This window comes from Vombatus ursinus, unplaced genomic scaffold (assembly GCF_900497805.2).
Source record: "Vombatus ursinus unplaced genomic scaffold, bare-nosed wombat genome assembly UNPS02010284.1, whole genome shotgun sequence".
NCBI lineage: Eukaryota > Metazoa > Chordata > Mammalia > Diprotodontia > Vombatidae > Vombatus > Vombatus ursinus.
In genome coordinates, this window is record NW_020950062.1 from 215,224 (window position 1) to 230,815 (window position 15,592).

At 40.7% G+C, this 15,592-nt stretch overlaps 1 protein-coding gene across 2 annotated transcripts in view; it reads left to right on the plus strand.

Annotated features, from left to right (window-relative positions):
* The window catches only part of ANXA13 (annexin A13), a 79,000-nt gene extending 74,279 nt beyond the window's left edge, over positions 1 to 4,721 (plus strand). The window contains exon 11 of one of the 2 annotated variants that reach the window (XM_027854069.1): positions 4,289 to 4,719. In XM_027854069.1, coding sequence (XP_027709870.1) covers positions 4,289 to 4,408 — 120 coding nt within the window. In that variant the 3' untranslated portion in view covers positions 4,409 to 4,719. Of the gene's footprint in view, positions 1 to 4,288 lie in introns of both variants that reach the window. The other variant, XM_027854068.1, reaches the window with a different exon arrangement.
* Positions 4,722 to 15,592: the final 10,871 nt, after the last annotated feature.

The following is a 15,592-nucleotide window of genomic DNA, read 5'->3' on the forward strand; positions in this document are numbered from 1 at the left end:
CCCCCCCCCTTCTCTTTCTCCTTTATATAAAAAGACAAAAATCCTAACCATTGCTTCTGTTTTTGTGGCACACAGTTAAAAAGAGTTCAAATCATAGTACAGTGCAAGTGTCTGTTGGCCCTGTGGGTGGTGACAAAAGTACAGGTGTCCTTGTTCCCATTACAAGGAAGGTCAAACAGAAACCCAGGAGGGGTGTCACAGCATAGTGGCAACTCTATGTCACCTGCCTCCTAGCCTTAGTCTCTTTGTGCTTCTCAGACCCTGCAGCCTCTACTGTGGTAATCTGCAGAAATACTGGTGGGCAGAAGAAAGTAGACATGGAAAGGACAGTCAGCCTTAGGAGCTTAGGACCATGAGTCAAGCTTCACAAACCATGCTCTAGGGTAATGTTTCTCAAATGGTGCCTTTCAGCTCTGCAAAGCAGTGGAAGTGGATGGAAAGCAAAGAAACAGTTGTTATGATAGACAAGCCCATGGCTGCCAGCCCATCTCCATCCAAACAATTGGAACTGTCCCAGTGGGAATGGGTCCCTTAGTGGGGGAGTAGATTCCCATCTTGCAGAGTCTTCCAACAAAGGCTAGATAGTCATTTGTTGGGGACAGGTATGGTTGGATCAGATGGCTACTGAGATGCCTTCCAACTCTAAATTGTCATTCTATGATAATTTGCTGTCTTTGCAATTCATACACTGTTTATGTGTTCAGCCAACATGGAGAACCACTGGAGGTTGGTAAATATCATTCATGTGACTGAAAATTGGCTTATTAATTTAAAATAATGAACCTAACAATATGTATAAGGACTTGAATGTCACTTTGCCTTGGCAGAGAGCAAATAAAATAACAGCTGTCCATTTATATTAGTTTCTACCATAGATATTTTTGTGCTAGTGCCCATTATGCATATGCCAATTATCAACGGATCTATAATTTCCCTCATCTTCAGGAATTCCAGGTGTGAGCCTTGCTTCCATAAATGCAGAAACATGTCAGTTATGATTTTGAACATAAGTTCTAAAGAATTGCCTCAGGCACACAGGTTAAGTGACTTATACAGAGTCACACAGCCAGTAAGTGAATAAGGCCCTATTTGAACTCACGTCTTCCAGATTCCAAGCCTTATGCTCTATCCATTACACCAACGTGTCTCTACAACCTGTTCTGCATAATTGGGTAAAATAGGAAAGTTTGAAAAGAGTAAAAAGCAAAATTTGAATAATCAAGACTCTAATAATGAAATAAATATCTTTGAAACCCCCCTGAGCACCAGATCCCAAATGCAGAAGAAACATAACAGTGATGACAAGTAAGCACCAATTTGTGTTTACTTCTATTAATCCTGAGTATGATACTGTACCCGATTCTTAAATTGTTCTAACGAAATTACAAACAAGTGAATTTTAAAACAAAATTTTATTTTTTAAAAGTGAAAATGGAATCAATCCTCTACAAGTAAAAGGGAAAATAAACATTGGAATAGTATATCTTATAACGTAGGCTATTGCCTCAAATGCTGGATGATATTATTAGAAGCAAAATAATTTAGATCTGAGAACAGAAGTTTCTCTTCTTAATAAGCTCTATGCTATTTGGTATCTTTAGTAGTAGGTAGTAGAGGATAGAAAGGCCTGGTGTGCTCTGTTCCTTGGGGTCTGGAAAAGTCGGACAGGACTGAACAACTGAACAGCCACAACAACAAAATGTAAAGAGATAATTTAAAAAGATTTGACTGAAAGGCTTCTGTCAGAGTTTTGTTCAAAACAAAGTTTCCTTCCCAAGTCTGAAGAATCCTGCTGGAGGACACACTGCTGAGTCACTTTGGGACACCTTCTTTGGGCCTTTCCTATCCCGGAACAGGGCAGGAATAACCTTGCTAGGACAGGTGGATTAGTTGCCTGCTGTTTGGGAAAGTTTTTTAAGGTCTGCAGACAGAAGATTTTTATTAAAGACAGCATTTCATTCTTATCTGCAATGGGAGAAATCTCATATGGGATGCAAAAGGGGGATAAAAAAGGAATACTTAGGATCCACATAAATTGTCTCTCAAAAAGCTGTCAAAAGAAGGGAGTAATTTTGATCCACAGCCTTCTGACAAGTAATATAAAACATCTGGTACCAGATTTAAATAGAAATTAGCAACTAGAAAGTTATTTCTTCTTTACTTCTATTCTTGGAATGACTCTTCCCTCTCCTCCTCCTTTATCATTTCCCCTTCTCTTTCCCTTTCTCTTTCCCTTTTTTTCTTTTCTCCTGTTATCTCTTTTCTTCTCTTTTTCATTCTTTTTCTTTCCCTCCCTCTTCTCTTCTTTCTCCTTGCATCTCTCCCTTTCCTCCTGTCAGGGACTAGACTTCCCAGAGACAAATACCATTCATTCAACTCTTTTCCTAAGTATCACTGACATTCAATGGGGTACAACTTATAAATAGCAATGGAGGATTATACCTTATTCCAGTGGGGTTGGGGTAGCAGAGTTCACTGGAAGGACAAGATTGACTATACTTCCTAGTACCTGTATACTACTGGGGCAACATTCTACCTCTCTGAGTTTCAAATAATAAATAAAGTAAAATAATGGAAATCTTTAAGATCCTTCCCAGTTGTGATCAGATAGGAAGAGAAGCCTAAGGAACATTGTCAGTCAACAAACTGGAGTAATAAGGCATGGTCAGAGCATTTCCATGAGGATCACAGGAGGAAAAAACAGAGGAAATACAGTGGTGGAAGTACACCATTGACCAGTGGTTCTCAAAGTGTGGTCCAAGGATGTCTCTGGATCCCTGAAATCATCTCAAGGGGTCTGTGAGGTCAAAACTATTTTCATAATAGCACTAAGACTTTTTCATTTTTAATGCAGTAAATATGAACAAATACAATTCATATAACTAAAAACTCTTTGTGGGGCCCTCAATAGTTTTTTAAAATGTCAAAGAGTCCTGTGACCAAAAAGTTTTCAAAACACTGCTATAGACCACCAGATCAGTTAGAGGCATTGGATGATGAGCACAAAGCTTCCAGAGGCAAGATCTGGTTACAGATGGGGGACCTCAACTCTCCAGGATTTCTGCCAAAGCACAGCAGATAATCAATTCTTGACCTGTCTTTCTGATGATATTTTTAAATTTAGAAGGAGTAACATGAACTTCTATTATTCTGAGCCCAATGCTGACCAGTAAGGAGGAAATCAGTTGGTTAAAGTCAAGATCCAGGGAAACTAAAGAGACAATCATCACATCATTGAGGAGTTTGTATAGATAAGAAGAGAAATTTTGGACCAGAATCAGCCTGGTGTCCTAACCTTTAAGATAACTTATTTTGTAGAGTTTATAAAAATGATGAATAGGATCCCATGGATTGATACCCTAGAAAGGAAATGGGTTCAGGAAGAAGGGGGTCTCAAGAATAAAATTCTGGTGACGGTACTAATTAACTCTGATGAGAAAGAAAGAAGGTAGATAAGACAGCTAAAGAATCCAGCGTGCGTGAACAAGTCATTGACCAATCTCTAGTTTTCAAATAACAAATAAATAAAGGCAGCATTTTGCAGTGGATTTAGGGCTGCCTTCAAAGTCAGAAAGACCTGGATTCAACCCTCATTTCCTGACTCATCCTACATCTGTGACTCTGGGCAACTCTTTTAGCCTCCCAGACTCTAAGTGGTCAAGCAGGTGCTAATCTTCATGAGTAGAGAGGCTTACTTCCTCACTTGGAATTCCCTAAACCAATGACATAGTTTCAGCCAAAAATAAAAAAGATACAAGAGATATAAAGGCAGACCAAGTAAATGAAGATGAGTACGAATGTGTGGCAAAGTCCTGAGAGATGTCAGGGAAGATAAGGTCCAGTTGAGGTTCACAATAAATTCTAACAACAACAAAAAGAACTTCTTTAAGTAATATTGGAATCAAAAGGAAAAATCAAGCAATAGTCAGAAACTCCAATGGAAAAGGATAATGGAAAACCAATATTCAACTATTTTGCTTCAATTTTCATTATCAGGAATAAGCTCTCAAGCTGGGAAGCTATTGTTGGTAGGGAAATGAATCTATCTTAAGAAGTTGATTTGATGGCAGTTTCTTGCTGCTGGCCCTGGGAATCAAAACAGCTCTCTCTCTCTCTCTCTCTCTCTCTCTCTCTCTCTCTCTCTCTCTCGCTCTCTCTCTCTCTCTCTCTCTCTCTCTCTCTCTCTCTCTCTCTGACTAAAGGCTGCTTCTGGGGCCAAAGGGAAGATGATTCCTTCCAGCCCTGCTAAGGGTCAGACAAGCCTTTCACTTGTCTTCTCTCCTAACAGATCGATCTCCAGGCAGTGCAAGAAAAGTTCCAAGAGAAGTACCAAAAATCTCTCGCAGACACCATTCGCTCTGACACATCTGGAGACTTCAGGAAGCTGCTATTGGCTCTTCTACACTGAACCTCTCCTGAAGCAGCAAGAACGAGGAAACAACCACCTTCATTACGGGCACTTTTCAAATCCTGATGAAAAATATGAGACAAGCAGGAGAGGCCATCAAGGGTATGAGTTTATTTTCCAAGCCCTGTTTGCCACAGCCATGCCAGCAGGCTCATTTGAGGATATCATTCTCACCAGCGCTGAAATGTACCAGCAAAAATGGTCTCGGCGCTTTTCCTCTCTTGCTCTTTTTTTTTCTTTTTTAACATGTCACAGAATGTTTACAGAGTACAACAGCAGAGTGCAAAACCAGAAGCTAACGAGAAGCTATGTGTTTATAAATAAAAATGTATATACATTCACAAAGGCGTTTGTGTTATTAGAGGGGTGGGATTCTGACTGGATCAAGTGATTAATGTCTACATCAGAATTTAACAATAAGCAGATTCATTCATTTCCTTTCTGTTTATACTCGTCTTTTTTTTTTTTGGTGGGGGGAGATGGGAGGGTCCTGGACCTATAATTTCATCGACACAAGAAATTGCAGAAACTCTCTCAACTGATGCAAATCAGCAACTGTCTTCTAACTTAACCATCTTAAGAGATTCACCTAGGATACTATGGAGTGACTTGCCTATGGTCACATAACTACTGTCAGAGGCAAAATCTGAACTCACATCCTCTCAATCTAAGGCAAGCCCTCTGTCTACTTCACTTTGCTAGTCCTCATATATACTTATATGGACTAATTCAATCAGCTGAATACACAGTCTGGGCAACCTGCCCAGCACCTGTAGACATGAAATCTGTAACCTCATCCAAGTTATCTTCTCTGTGATACAAAGGGTATGGACTAAATGACCCCTATGGTCCTACAATATGTATGTGTGTATATTGTGTTTGTGTGTGTGTGAATATATGTACACATGTGTATAGATCCATATACAACCATATATGTGTATATTATAAACATATATACATATATATTATGTGTGTATATGTGTGTGTGTGTTTGGGCCAGCCCTGTCATTTGGTGGGTATAGGCAGCTTTCTGGGAGGAATTTCCTCCATCAATACAGATCGCATTTTCTTTGAACCTTGAAGCATTACCTGGGAAAATGGTTCTGTAACTTGCTTAGGGTCACACAATCAGTATGAGTCAGAGGCTCAACTTTAACCCAGGTGCTCCTGACATGGAAACCAGTTTTCTATTGGCCATGTCATGCTGCCTCTCATCTATATGGGGCTAGGCACTAGACCTATGATTTCATTGATTGAGGAAACTTCCTGATGAGGAAATTCCCTCTACTGATGAAGATCATCACATCCTCAGCAACTGTGAGTCTGCAAGAGTTTCCTAGAGCACTGAGAAGTTAAGCAACTTGCCAGGGTCACAGAGCAAGTTTCTGTTAGGCATAAGACTCAAAACTAGATCTTCCTGGCTCCCAGGACAGCTTCTCTAGCTACTATAATAATAGCTAGTATCTATATAGCATTTTATGGTTTACAAAGTGCTTTATATATGTTAACTCATTTAATCCTCACTCACAACAGCCCTGTGAGGTAGGAACTGTTATTACCCCCATTTCACAGATGAGGAAACTGAGGCTGAGGGAAATGCTGAGGTCCATACAGCTCACAGGTATCTGATTCCAAGTCCAGAGAGTACTCTATCCACTGCTCCACTTACCTGCACTCTCTTCATCTATGTAAATACACACATACATACACTATCATTTAAACTTAATAGTTCATTTAAAAAAACAGCTCATATTTACACAGTGGTGGGAGTGTTAACATTCTCATTTTATAAATGAGGTCCAGAAAAGTGACTTGCCCACAGTCACACAACCAATAAATAAATGTAAGAACCATATTTTTCCTGGCTCCACACCCAATGAATTCCTTCTATTATGGCATAACTGCTCCAATCTCCAATTGCTCCAAAATTCCCTCTCAAAGACCGCTAATGTTAGTTTGCTTAAGTCAAGTATTATACTTTCCTGTCACAGATATCTACAAAGAAAGCTTGACTCATCTTGGAGGCAAGATGTAAGACTCATAAAATTCAAACATGCTTGTGAAATGCAAACACAAGATCATCTAACAATGGTCAATAATAGCCTGTAACACCTGCTAATGTACCCTTCTAATTGGTCTCTCTGATTACTCTTCTTTTTATGATTAATCTTTCTCACAGCTGCCAAAATAGTCTAGCTAGGCATTAATCTGTAGGATTTATTTCATTGTTTGTGCTTGTATCCCCAGTGCCTGTCTGACACATAGTAAGCCCTTAATATATGCTTAATGACTGACTGACTCATGTCACTGCCTTACTTGAAAACCTTCAGTGGCTACCTATTGCCTCTAACTTACAATATATCTATTCCTCAGTCTGGTGTTTAAGGCTCTCCATGACCTATCTCAAAATCACCTTTGCAGTATTAATTCATATTATCCCGTTTCCCGCATTCTATGTTCCATTCAGCCTAGATTATTGATTTTTCCCTGCAATTAACTTTCCATTCACTGCCTCTCTATGTTGACACAAGTTATTCCCCATGCCTGGAATGAATGCACTCTCTTAGCTCTGTCTCTGAGAATCATCATCATCAACATCATCATCATCATCATCATCATCATCATCATCATCATCATCATTCACACATATATGTATATATGTACATCTTTGTGTGTATATATGTGTGTGTGTCAGTTTATAGCAGTATATGTGTGTATATATGTATATATATACATATATGATCAGTTTAAGGTTTTCATTGACTTTTCCCTCTTCTTCCTAGAGTTGTTCTTGTTTACCTCAATTGTTTAGCACTGAATCCTCATCTCACCACCTGAAAGTGAAAGAATTCTGCCCTTTTTTCATTGTTATTCAGAGTTCATAGATTGTAAAATTTATAGCTGCAGAAGACCTAAGAAGTCATCTGATCCACTCCCTCATTCTATAAATGACAGCATTGAATCCCAGGAACATTATAGGTTAGACTAAGACACCCTCTGAGGTCTCTTACAACTTTCAAACTCTATGACTCTGTTATAGCTTTTGTAGTTATGGGCATCCATATCCCAAGTTCCCCTTGACCTGAAACACTGGGTTACCAGAGTGAGGCTGGCTATATCCCTGAGGCATATTTCGAATGCTATTAGCCTGAGCACCCATTCCAGTGCTATTCTCCTACAATATCAATCACTGGGTATGGCATCTCCCTTATATTATTGGTATTCTCCAGTGACTAGCGACTCAGGATCATTTAACCAATTAACATCAATTAGCTTTTCCAAAGAGATAGTTATTGAGAAAATGGAAGAAGAACAAGAGTACAACCCAACTAGGATACAGGAAGGGGCACAGACTACTCTCCTATCCCACCTCTGGGGAGAGTAGGATCAGACCTAAAAAGTTTCTACATAGCATTGGTTCCACCAAGTTCATATTCAAATGTGGCAACACTGCCAAATGAGTACTCATCTCAGCTACATTTGGGCTGGGACTACCCTCTGGGCATATATTCTGTGCTCAACTCCCAGTCTCAAGAACTCCCCAGTGGCTTGCTCTCCTGGCCTTTCAAAACTAATAAGGTCATAGTCTCCAACTTCCTCCATCTAAAATGAACAGACACAGGGGCAAAGAACCAAGGCCCATTTTCACAGGCCTCGGATGAGAGAGCCTAAGAATGCTCTTCTTACATCACTGTCTCTCACTGGTTGCTATCATCCAGGAAGAAGTCAAATGAAGATAAGGGGTCAGAGAGAGAGACAGAGACAGAGACCAAGACAGACAGAGACAGACAGAAAGAGACAGACAGAAACAGAGAGGCTACCACTTTACTTGGCTTCCGCCTCATGCAAGTACCTCCCACACTCAAAGACTCCTCCTTACTACAAGAAAAGTAGATTGTAACCAGTTACAAAATGTCTCCATGTGCTCCAAAGTCTCTTCAAAACACTTCCATTACACATTGTCACAGCTGTCCTAGAATCAGTCATCCTGGCCTCTTCCATATGGGAATTACATCAGTGGCACTCTGTATATACTCGTAAGAGCTGGGCTCAGTGACCGTTCCTCCAGTTATATAAATATATTTGAATACATATTCAAAATAAATACTAAATAAAGACAAAACACAATACACAGAGAGAGACGAAGTGTGACAATCATCACGTGATTCTTTTCTTGGGTAGTTTGCAGAATGTCTCATTTGTTATTTAAATAAATTGTTATTGATATCTCTTCTTTTAACATCAACTATAATTCCCATTCTAACCTTCTCCTCATTCAGAGAGTCATCTCTTATAATACATGTAATAAGAGACTGGTCAAGCAAGCATCAGTCCTGGGAGCACGGGCATTTGATGAGCCTGTTTTCAGGGCTCATTACCAGCCCTCCCCATCCCCTCTCATTACAGGAAGGAAAGAAGGAAGGAAGGAAGGGAAAGAAAGAAAAAGGAAAGGAAAGGAAAGCATTTAAGATTAACCAATGAAACTAACTCTTGAAAAATTATCTGACATTATATGCAGTATTCCATGCCTATAGACCCCCACTTCGGTAGAGGGTAGGTGGCTTCCCATATCTCTCTTTGATGCCAAGCTTGGTCACATTACTTTATAATCATAGTTTGTATATCTATCCCCAGAAGATTTTTTGAAAGTGTTTTGGAAAATGCAGGTTATAAAAAGAGACAACAGAGAAAAAGGAAAATATATCATATATCCTATAAACAAGTCTTCCTAACAGAAAAAGAAGACTGTTCCTGATCAAGTGAGGAGAATGATGGGGGCAAAAGCAAGGAAACAAACTGGGGAAAGAAATGCTAGCTGTCTTCAGACAAACATCCCTCTGGAGCTGAATGTCAAAGCCCCAGGAACATGGCAGTCCCGGGGGAAATTCAACCTTCCATGGCCCAAAGAGAATTTTATAAATGCAGTTGTCTAGCCCAGGAGTACAGAGCTTGAGTTAAAGATCTCATGGCCTCTAATATAAAACGCTCCTTCATACAGCAGAGCAAACCATGTCCCAAACCAGTTTATAGCCAATAAAAATTTCTCAAGTGAAGCCCCAGCCAACCTCCTGCTTTGAACCAGATAAGGCACATTAACAAGGGCGCCTGAAAACCAGAAATGGTATTCATCCCCCAGAGCCAACAAGGAGGATGTTTCCAGATCTGTGTGACTCCTAGGTTCAAGATGAGATCTCCACTCGGGGCCCTCATGTCGCTGTCTCTCCTTGGAGGATCAGACCTGGGGAGGCCAGAAGAACATGCTAGCAGTCATCAGGTCAAAGGGATAGAAACAGGCCAGACTGGAGAGATGTCAACATCTCAAAAACAGGACTCCTCGATAGCAAACAGTGAAAAGAAAGGTCAAAGGAGGGGTGGTGGGAGGAAAAACTAGCCAACCCAAAGCCCGCAGAGCAGTGCCCACTCTGCACCAACGTGCCACTGACTCCATTTCTGTCCCAGGGAGCAGAGCAGGGGACTAGCCTCTCCCTGACTGGACACCTGGCAGATTCGCGCTGGGTCTCAGGTACCTGCCAGTCTACACGTGGGTGGTATTGTGGCATCATTTGTCTTGACGATGATTCTCCTGGTTGGTGATGTCACCTGTGCCAACAGGTGTGGCTGAACCAGTTTCTATCTTTCCTTTTGTTCTGAGGGGTATCTGGTTTTCAAGGATCTCAAAGAGCTTTCAGTAAATTCTGAGATCACCTGGGAAGGGAGAAAAAGAGAAAGTCTGATAAAGCTTAATGTGCGGCTGGGGAAATTGAGGCAATGAACACATTGTGGTTTATCTGTCTCATCAAAGGAAGATTTCATGGGCCCTGAGTGAAGTGTTTTTCCTGCTCTGCCTGCCTTGAGAAGCCATGCTGGGAGAAGAAGCTTACTTTATTTTTTTTCCAGTATAGGAATAAAAAAGAATTGTTTGTTTACACACAGGTGCAATCCCAGAGGGGTGCCTAGATCAGGATGCTGGCAGAGCAACAACAAGGTCATTGTGTCATGTCTTCCCTCACCACCAAAGGCTTATTATATACCTTATTCCCTTGAAGTACTCAGCCAAGCTGAACACTATAGAGACAGTCCTCCCTGTCCCTCCTTATCTCTGCCCCTTAGAAAGGGAGAGAGAAGTGAATAGGGCAGGTGGCTCAATGGATAAAGCACTGGGTCTGGAGTCAGGAGCAGCTGATGGCGTTAGACACTTATTAGCTGTGTGACCCTGGGCAAGTCACTTCACCCTGTTTGCCTCAGTTTTCTCAACTTTGAAATAAGCTGGAGAAGGAAATGACAAACCACTCCAATATCTTTGCCAAGAAAACTTCAAAGAGAGTCACGGAGAGTTGGACACAACTCAAATGACTCAACAATAACATAGCACCTACTATGTGTCAGGTACTGTGCTAAGCACTTTTTTTTTCTTTTTTACAAATATCTCATTTGATCCTCACAACAACCCTGGGAGGCAGGTGCTGTTGTTATCCTTATTTTACAGTTGAGGAAACTGAGGCAAACTGAGTTTAAATGACTTGCCCAAGGTCACACAGCTAGAAAGTGTCTGAGGCTGGATTTGAACGCAGGTCTTCCTGACTCCAGGCTCAATACTCTATCCACTAAGCCACGAGCTGCCTCTTGGAAGCCCTCCCTTCCTTCAAAGTTCAACTCAAGCTTCACCCCCTACAAGATCTTTTTATTATCCTTCCTCCACGAATGCCTCCCCACCAAATTATATTGTATTTACTTTGCATGTATTTTGCATGTATACATATATACATATGTTTATTACATATATAATGCCTATATGTGTTTACATATAGACATATAGTGTGTGTTTTATATGTGTGTATTTATATGTATACATTTATATGTATATATGTGTATGTAAATTAATGGTTAGTCCTCATTCCTATAGGACCCAATTAAAAATTGGCTATTTCACCCAATAAAAAGTAAAAACCCTGAGGGCTGGGTCCCTTTCATTTTTATCTTTGTATTTGTGTGCCTAGCACACAAATGAGAACTGGAGGAGCTTAGATCATAGATTTAAAGTTGGAAAGGCCCTCAAAGGTCATTTAGCCCCCTCAGTATAGCCTAACAGAAAGAATATTGGATTCACTTAGCAATTGAGACCTAGGTTCAAGTCTAATAATTATCATTATCATTATTACATAGTTCCTTAAGGATTGTAAAGGGCTCATCACCAAACTGGTTGAGGGGTGACATGTAATTTTCAGCCCCAGCAACCCTCTAAGTCTTTTTTTACCAATCCATAGAAGGATTCTATCTCACGAATATCTTCTCATTTTGTCTTCCCAATAGTCCCGAGAGCTAGGTGTTACTATCATCCTCATTTTTAGGTAAGGAAACTGAAACAGTGGTCAAATGATTTGCCTAAGTCACACAGCTAGTAAGTGCCTGGGGCTGGATTTGAATTCAGGAAGATGAGTCTTCCTGTCTTCAGGTCCAGAACTCTATCCATTATACTACCTAGCCACTAGCACCTATTAGGTGCTTAATAAATGATTGCTGACTGACTTACCTAGGGTCACACAGCTACTATGTGTCTGAGGCTAGATTTGATCTCGGGCAGTCCTGAGGCCCAGCCCTCTATCCACTATACCACCTAGCTGCCCTTCCCAAAAGATGAGATCAACAATAATCAATTAAATTCTGAGCCAAAAATGAGTACTCACTTTTACTGAACTGAAAATAGAGACAAAAGGTGTTTTTTTCCTAAAACATGTAAATAATAGTCCACATTTATGTAGTCATGTATCAATACAGGGGAACAGCCCCGATTCCATTCATTTAATACTTGATGTTGAAAAAGAATTTTAATGTCCCTGTAGCTTGAGGTATGGAGCACACACATTATTACCCCACTTAACAGATGGGAAAACTGAGGATCAGAGAGGTTAATCAGAGCTTTGGACTCTATAATTAGTGCTTTATCCACCATCATGTTGCTGGTCCAACTAGTTCAAACCAGAACTAGGCCTTTAAAGTTTCTTAAATGATTACACCAGATCAAAATCAGAAAATCAAAAGTTGTCCAATTGACATTTCATCGTCAATAAGCATTTATCAAGGTCATGATCTACACCAGTAATGGCAATACAAAGACCCAAGTGAGATGGTCCCTGGGCCCAAAAATGCATTGATATTATTTTCCTTGAATTCTTTTGTCTATCAGTGACACATAAGATCGTTACTAGTCTGGAGACTTCTTCCTAGCGGATGAATTTGGCGACTAGTTTCATCCAGGCCCTTCTGTTGCCTTATTTTCTCTGTGCCGAAGGCTTATCTATGAAACGGGAGATGCCCAGGCTGATCTCCCTTTTGGGAGTTATTGTGAGTTAAGCAGATGGATTACCCATAAGGACATCTATAAACATTTCTTAAGAAAAGGCAGAGTTCAAAGGATTTAATATTTCTGCTATAGCAGCAATAGGACAGCTAGGCAGCACAGTGGACAGAGCACTGGGCTTAGAATCAGGAAGACTCATCTTCATGAGTTCAAATCCGGCCTCAGACACTTACTAACTATATGACCCTGGGCAAGTCACTTAACCTTGTTTGCCTCAGTTTCCTCACCTGGAAAATGAGCTGGAGAAGGAAATGGCAAGCCACTCCAGTATCTTTGCCAATAAAACCTCAAATGGGGTCAGAAAGAGTTGCACACAACTGAAAAACAGCTGAACAGCAACAACCAAAAAAAATGACAACAATCCATGTGCAAAGCATCATGGTGAATAGAGTGCTTGGCTTAAGGTCCCGAAGATCTGGGTTCAGATCCTACCTCTGATATTTAATACCCTGATTCAGGATAAGTAACTTGACCTCTGCATGTTTACAAGTTTATAAATTTATAATAAAATAAGTTTATGTTTATAAATAAGTTCTATGGAATTATAGGCAGCTAAATCCACAGCCAGGCAGAGCAGAGTACTGGGCCTGGAGTCAGAAAGACCAAAATTTAAATCCTGCCTCAGACACTTCCTAGGCTTTGTGACATTGGACAAGTCACTTAGCCTCTGCCTCAGTTTTCTCAACTATACAATGGGGATAATAATAGCACTCATGAGGATCAGATGAGTGCCTGGCACATAGTGGGTGTTCAGTAAATGCTTGTACCCTTTCTCTTCTCTTACACAGTCATAGAAGGGTTTCAGTCTGAATTGGTGGAGGGAGTCCTCCAAACTGACAAAAGCAATGATTCTTCACACATTTGACCATGGCATCAAGGCACTAAGCAGAAACATCCATGGTTTCCACAATTCTCATGTTTCTTACAGAAATCATCCTTAACACAAAGGATCAAATTAGATAATATTTGTAAAGAAGCATGTGAGGATCAAGTGAGATATTTGTAAAGCGCTTAGCACAGTCATTGGCACATTTTTGTTGTCATTGTTCAGTTGTGTCCGACTCTTCATGACCCCATGGACCATAGCACACCAATACTGTCCATGGGGTTTTCTTGGCAAAGATACTAGAGTGATTTGCCATTTCCTTCTCCAGTGAATCAAGGCAAACAGCGGTTAAGTGACTCGTCCAGGGTCTCACAGCTAGTAAGTGTCCAAGGCTGGATTTGAACTCAGGTGGTCCTGACTCCAGGCCCAGCCTTGTACCCACTGAGCCACCTAGCTGCCTCCAACTGGCAGATTTTACTGTGGTTATTCTTGTTCAGTCATGTTAAGTGCTTAATAAGTACTTGTTTGGAGGAATAAGGTGGAGGGGTAGGCACATAGGTGAGTCGAGTTTCCTGGAGCAAGAAGTGATGACCAAAGTGTGCCTTGAACTCTTCTCAGGAGGAAACCTCCTTTTGAATGTTGCCTCCGCTACCTTGGTAATCTGAAGCAATTCATTTAACCTCTCTGGGCCTCAATTTCTTCCCCTGTAAAATGAATAAATTGTACTAGATAACCAACTGCTTTGAGTGCCCTCACTTAGCTCCAAGAAACCAGGCTGGATGGAACAGGTCAGGTCAGGTGTCCCAGGCTTGTGCTTCTCCTAATTTGTCTTATAATTAGACCACTCAGAAAGAAGGGCATAAATAATTGAGCAGATGTTCAATTTCATCAGTGGTCACGTTGTATATCCAGCCCAAGACGATTGGAGTAGATGGCCAGCCTGGGGAAGGCGAAGGCACTGGAATGATGCACGAGACGTTTTAGATAAATATGAGTTCCAAGAAGGAATCAAAGGGGATGAAGAGAGAACAAGTTGGGGAGGGGGGAGGGAAAGGAGGGAGAAGAATTCTAAACATTGGAGATTCTATTTCAGCTAAGATTGACCAACCCCTCATTTCAGAAAAGCAGAGGGTAGAGAGGAGCCAGGTCAGCTGGGGGAGGAATAGCTGAGGAGACACCAGGCTACCACTCCCCAGGCGATGTAAATAATATCAGCCAGGTTCAGTTACTGCGGAGAAACCGTATTGCGGAAGAAATAACCAAGAGCCTGGATGATGTGGCAACCACAGGGAAAGTGAGAGAGAGTTAAGGCTCATGGCTGGGCCAAGTCACTCAGTAAAAAGACAGTAAATAAGGACATTAAGTACTATGGGAGGAGCTGCCGACATCCAATCTAAAGGAACTAGGGATAGTCAGATGGGCATCTGAAGGCTAGTGTCGTCACCATTTTAGGTGCATGAAATGTTCAGTGAGTCCCAATTCAACTATACTAGAGAACTTCCACCCCCCAAATAAAACTAATCCTGTTTTTATAGATGTCATGCTTGTTGATTAGAACCTTGGAAGGAAAAGGCTTTTTAATAACAATAATAGCTAGTATTTATATAGTGCTTTAAGGTTTACAAAGTATTTTAGGCATCTTATCTCATCTGATCACAGCAACGACCCTGGGAGGAAGGTGGGATTAGTATCCCTGTTTTACTGAGGAAGAAATGGAGACAGAGGTTATGTGACTTGCCCAGTGTTTCACAGCTGATCAGTGTCTGAAGCTGAATTTGAATTCAGGTCTTTCTGATCCCAAATAGAGTACCCTGTCCACTATGCCACCTATAAGCACTATGTTCTAGATCATAATCACAAACTGAGAAGGTTACCTTTTACCATACGTAGGGATTTTTACATTTTTATAATATTGCAAATTTTATAATTTACATCATTTGTAAATTACTTTATCATTAAAGAGCAATTCCAGTTGGCCTAATGAGATAATCTATGTAAA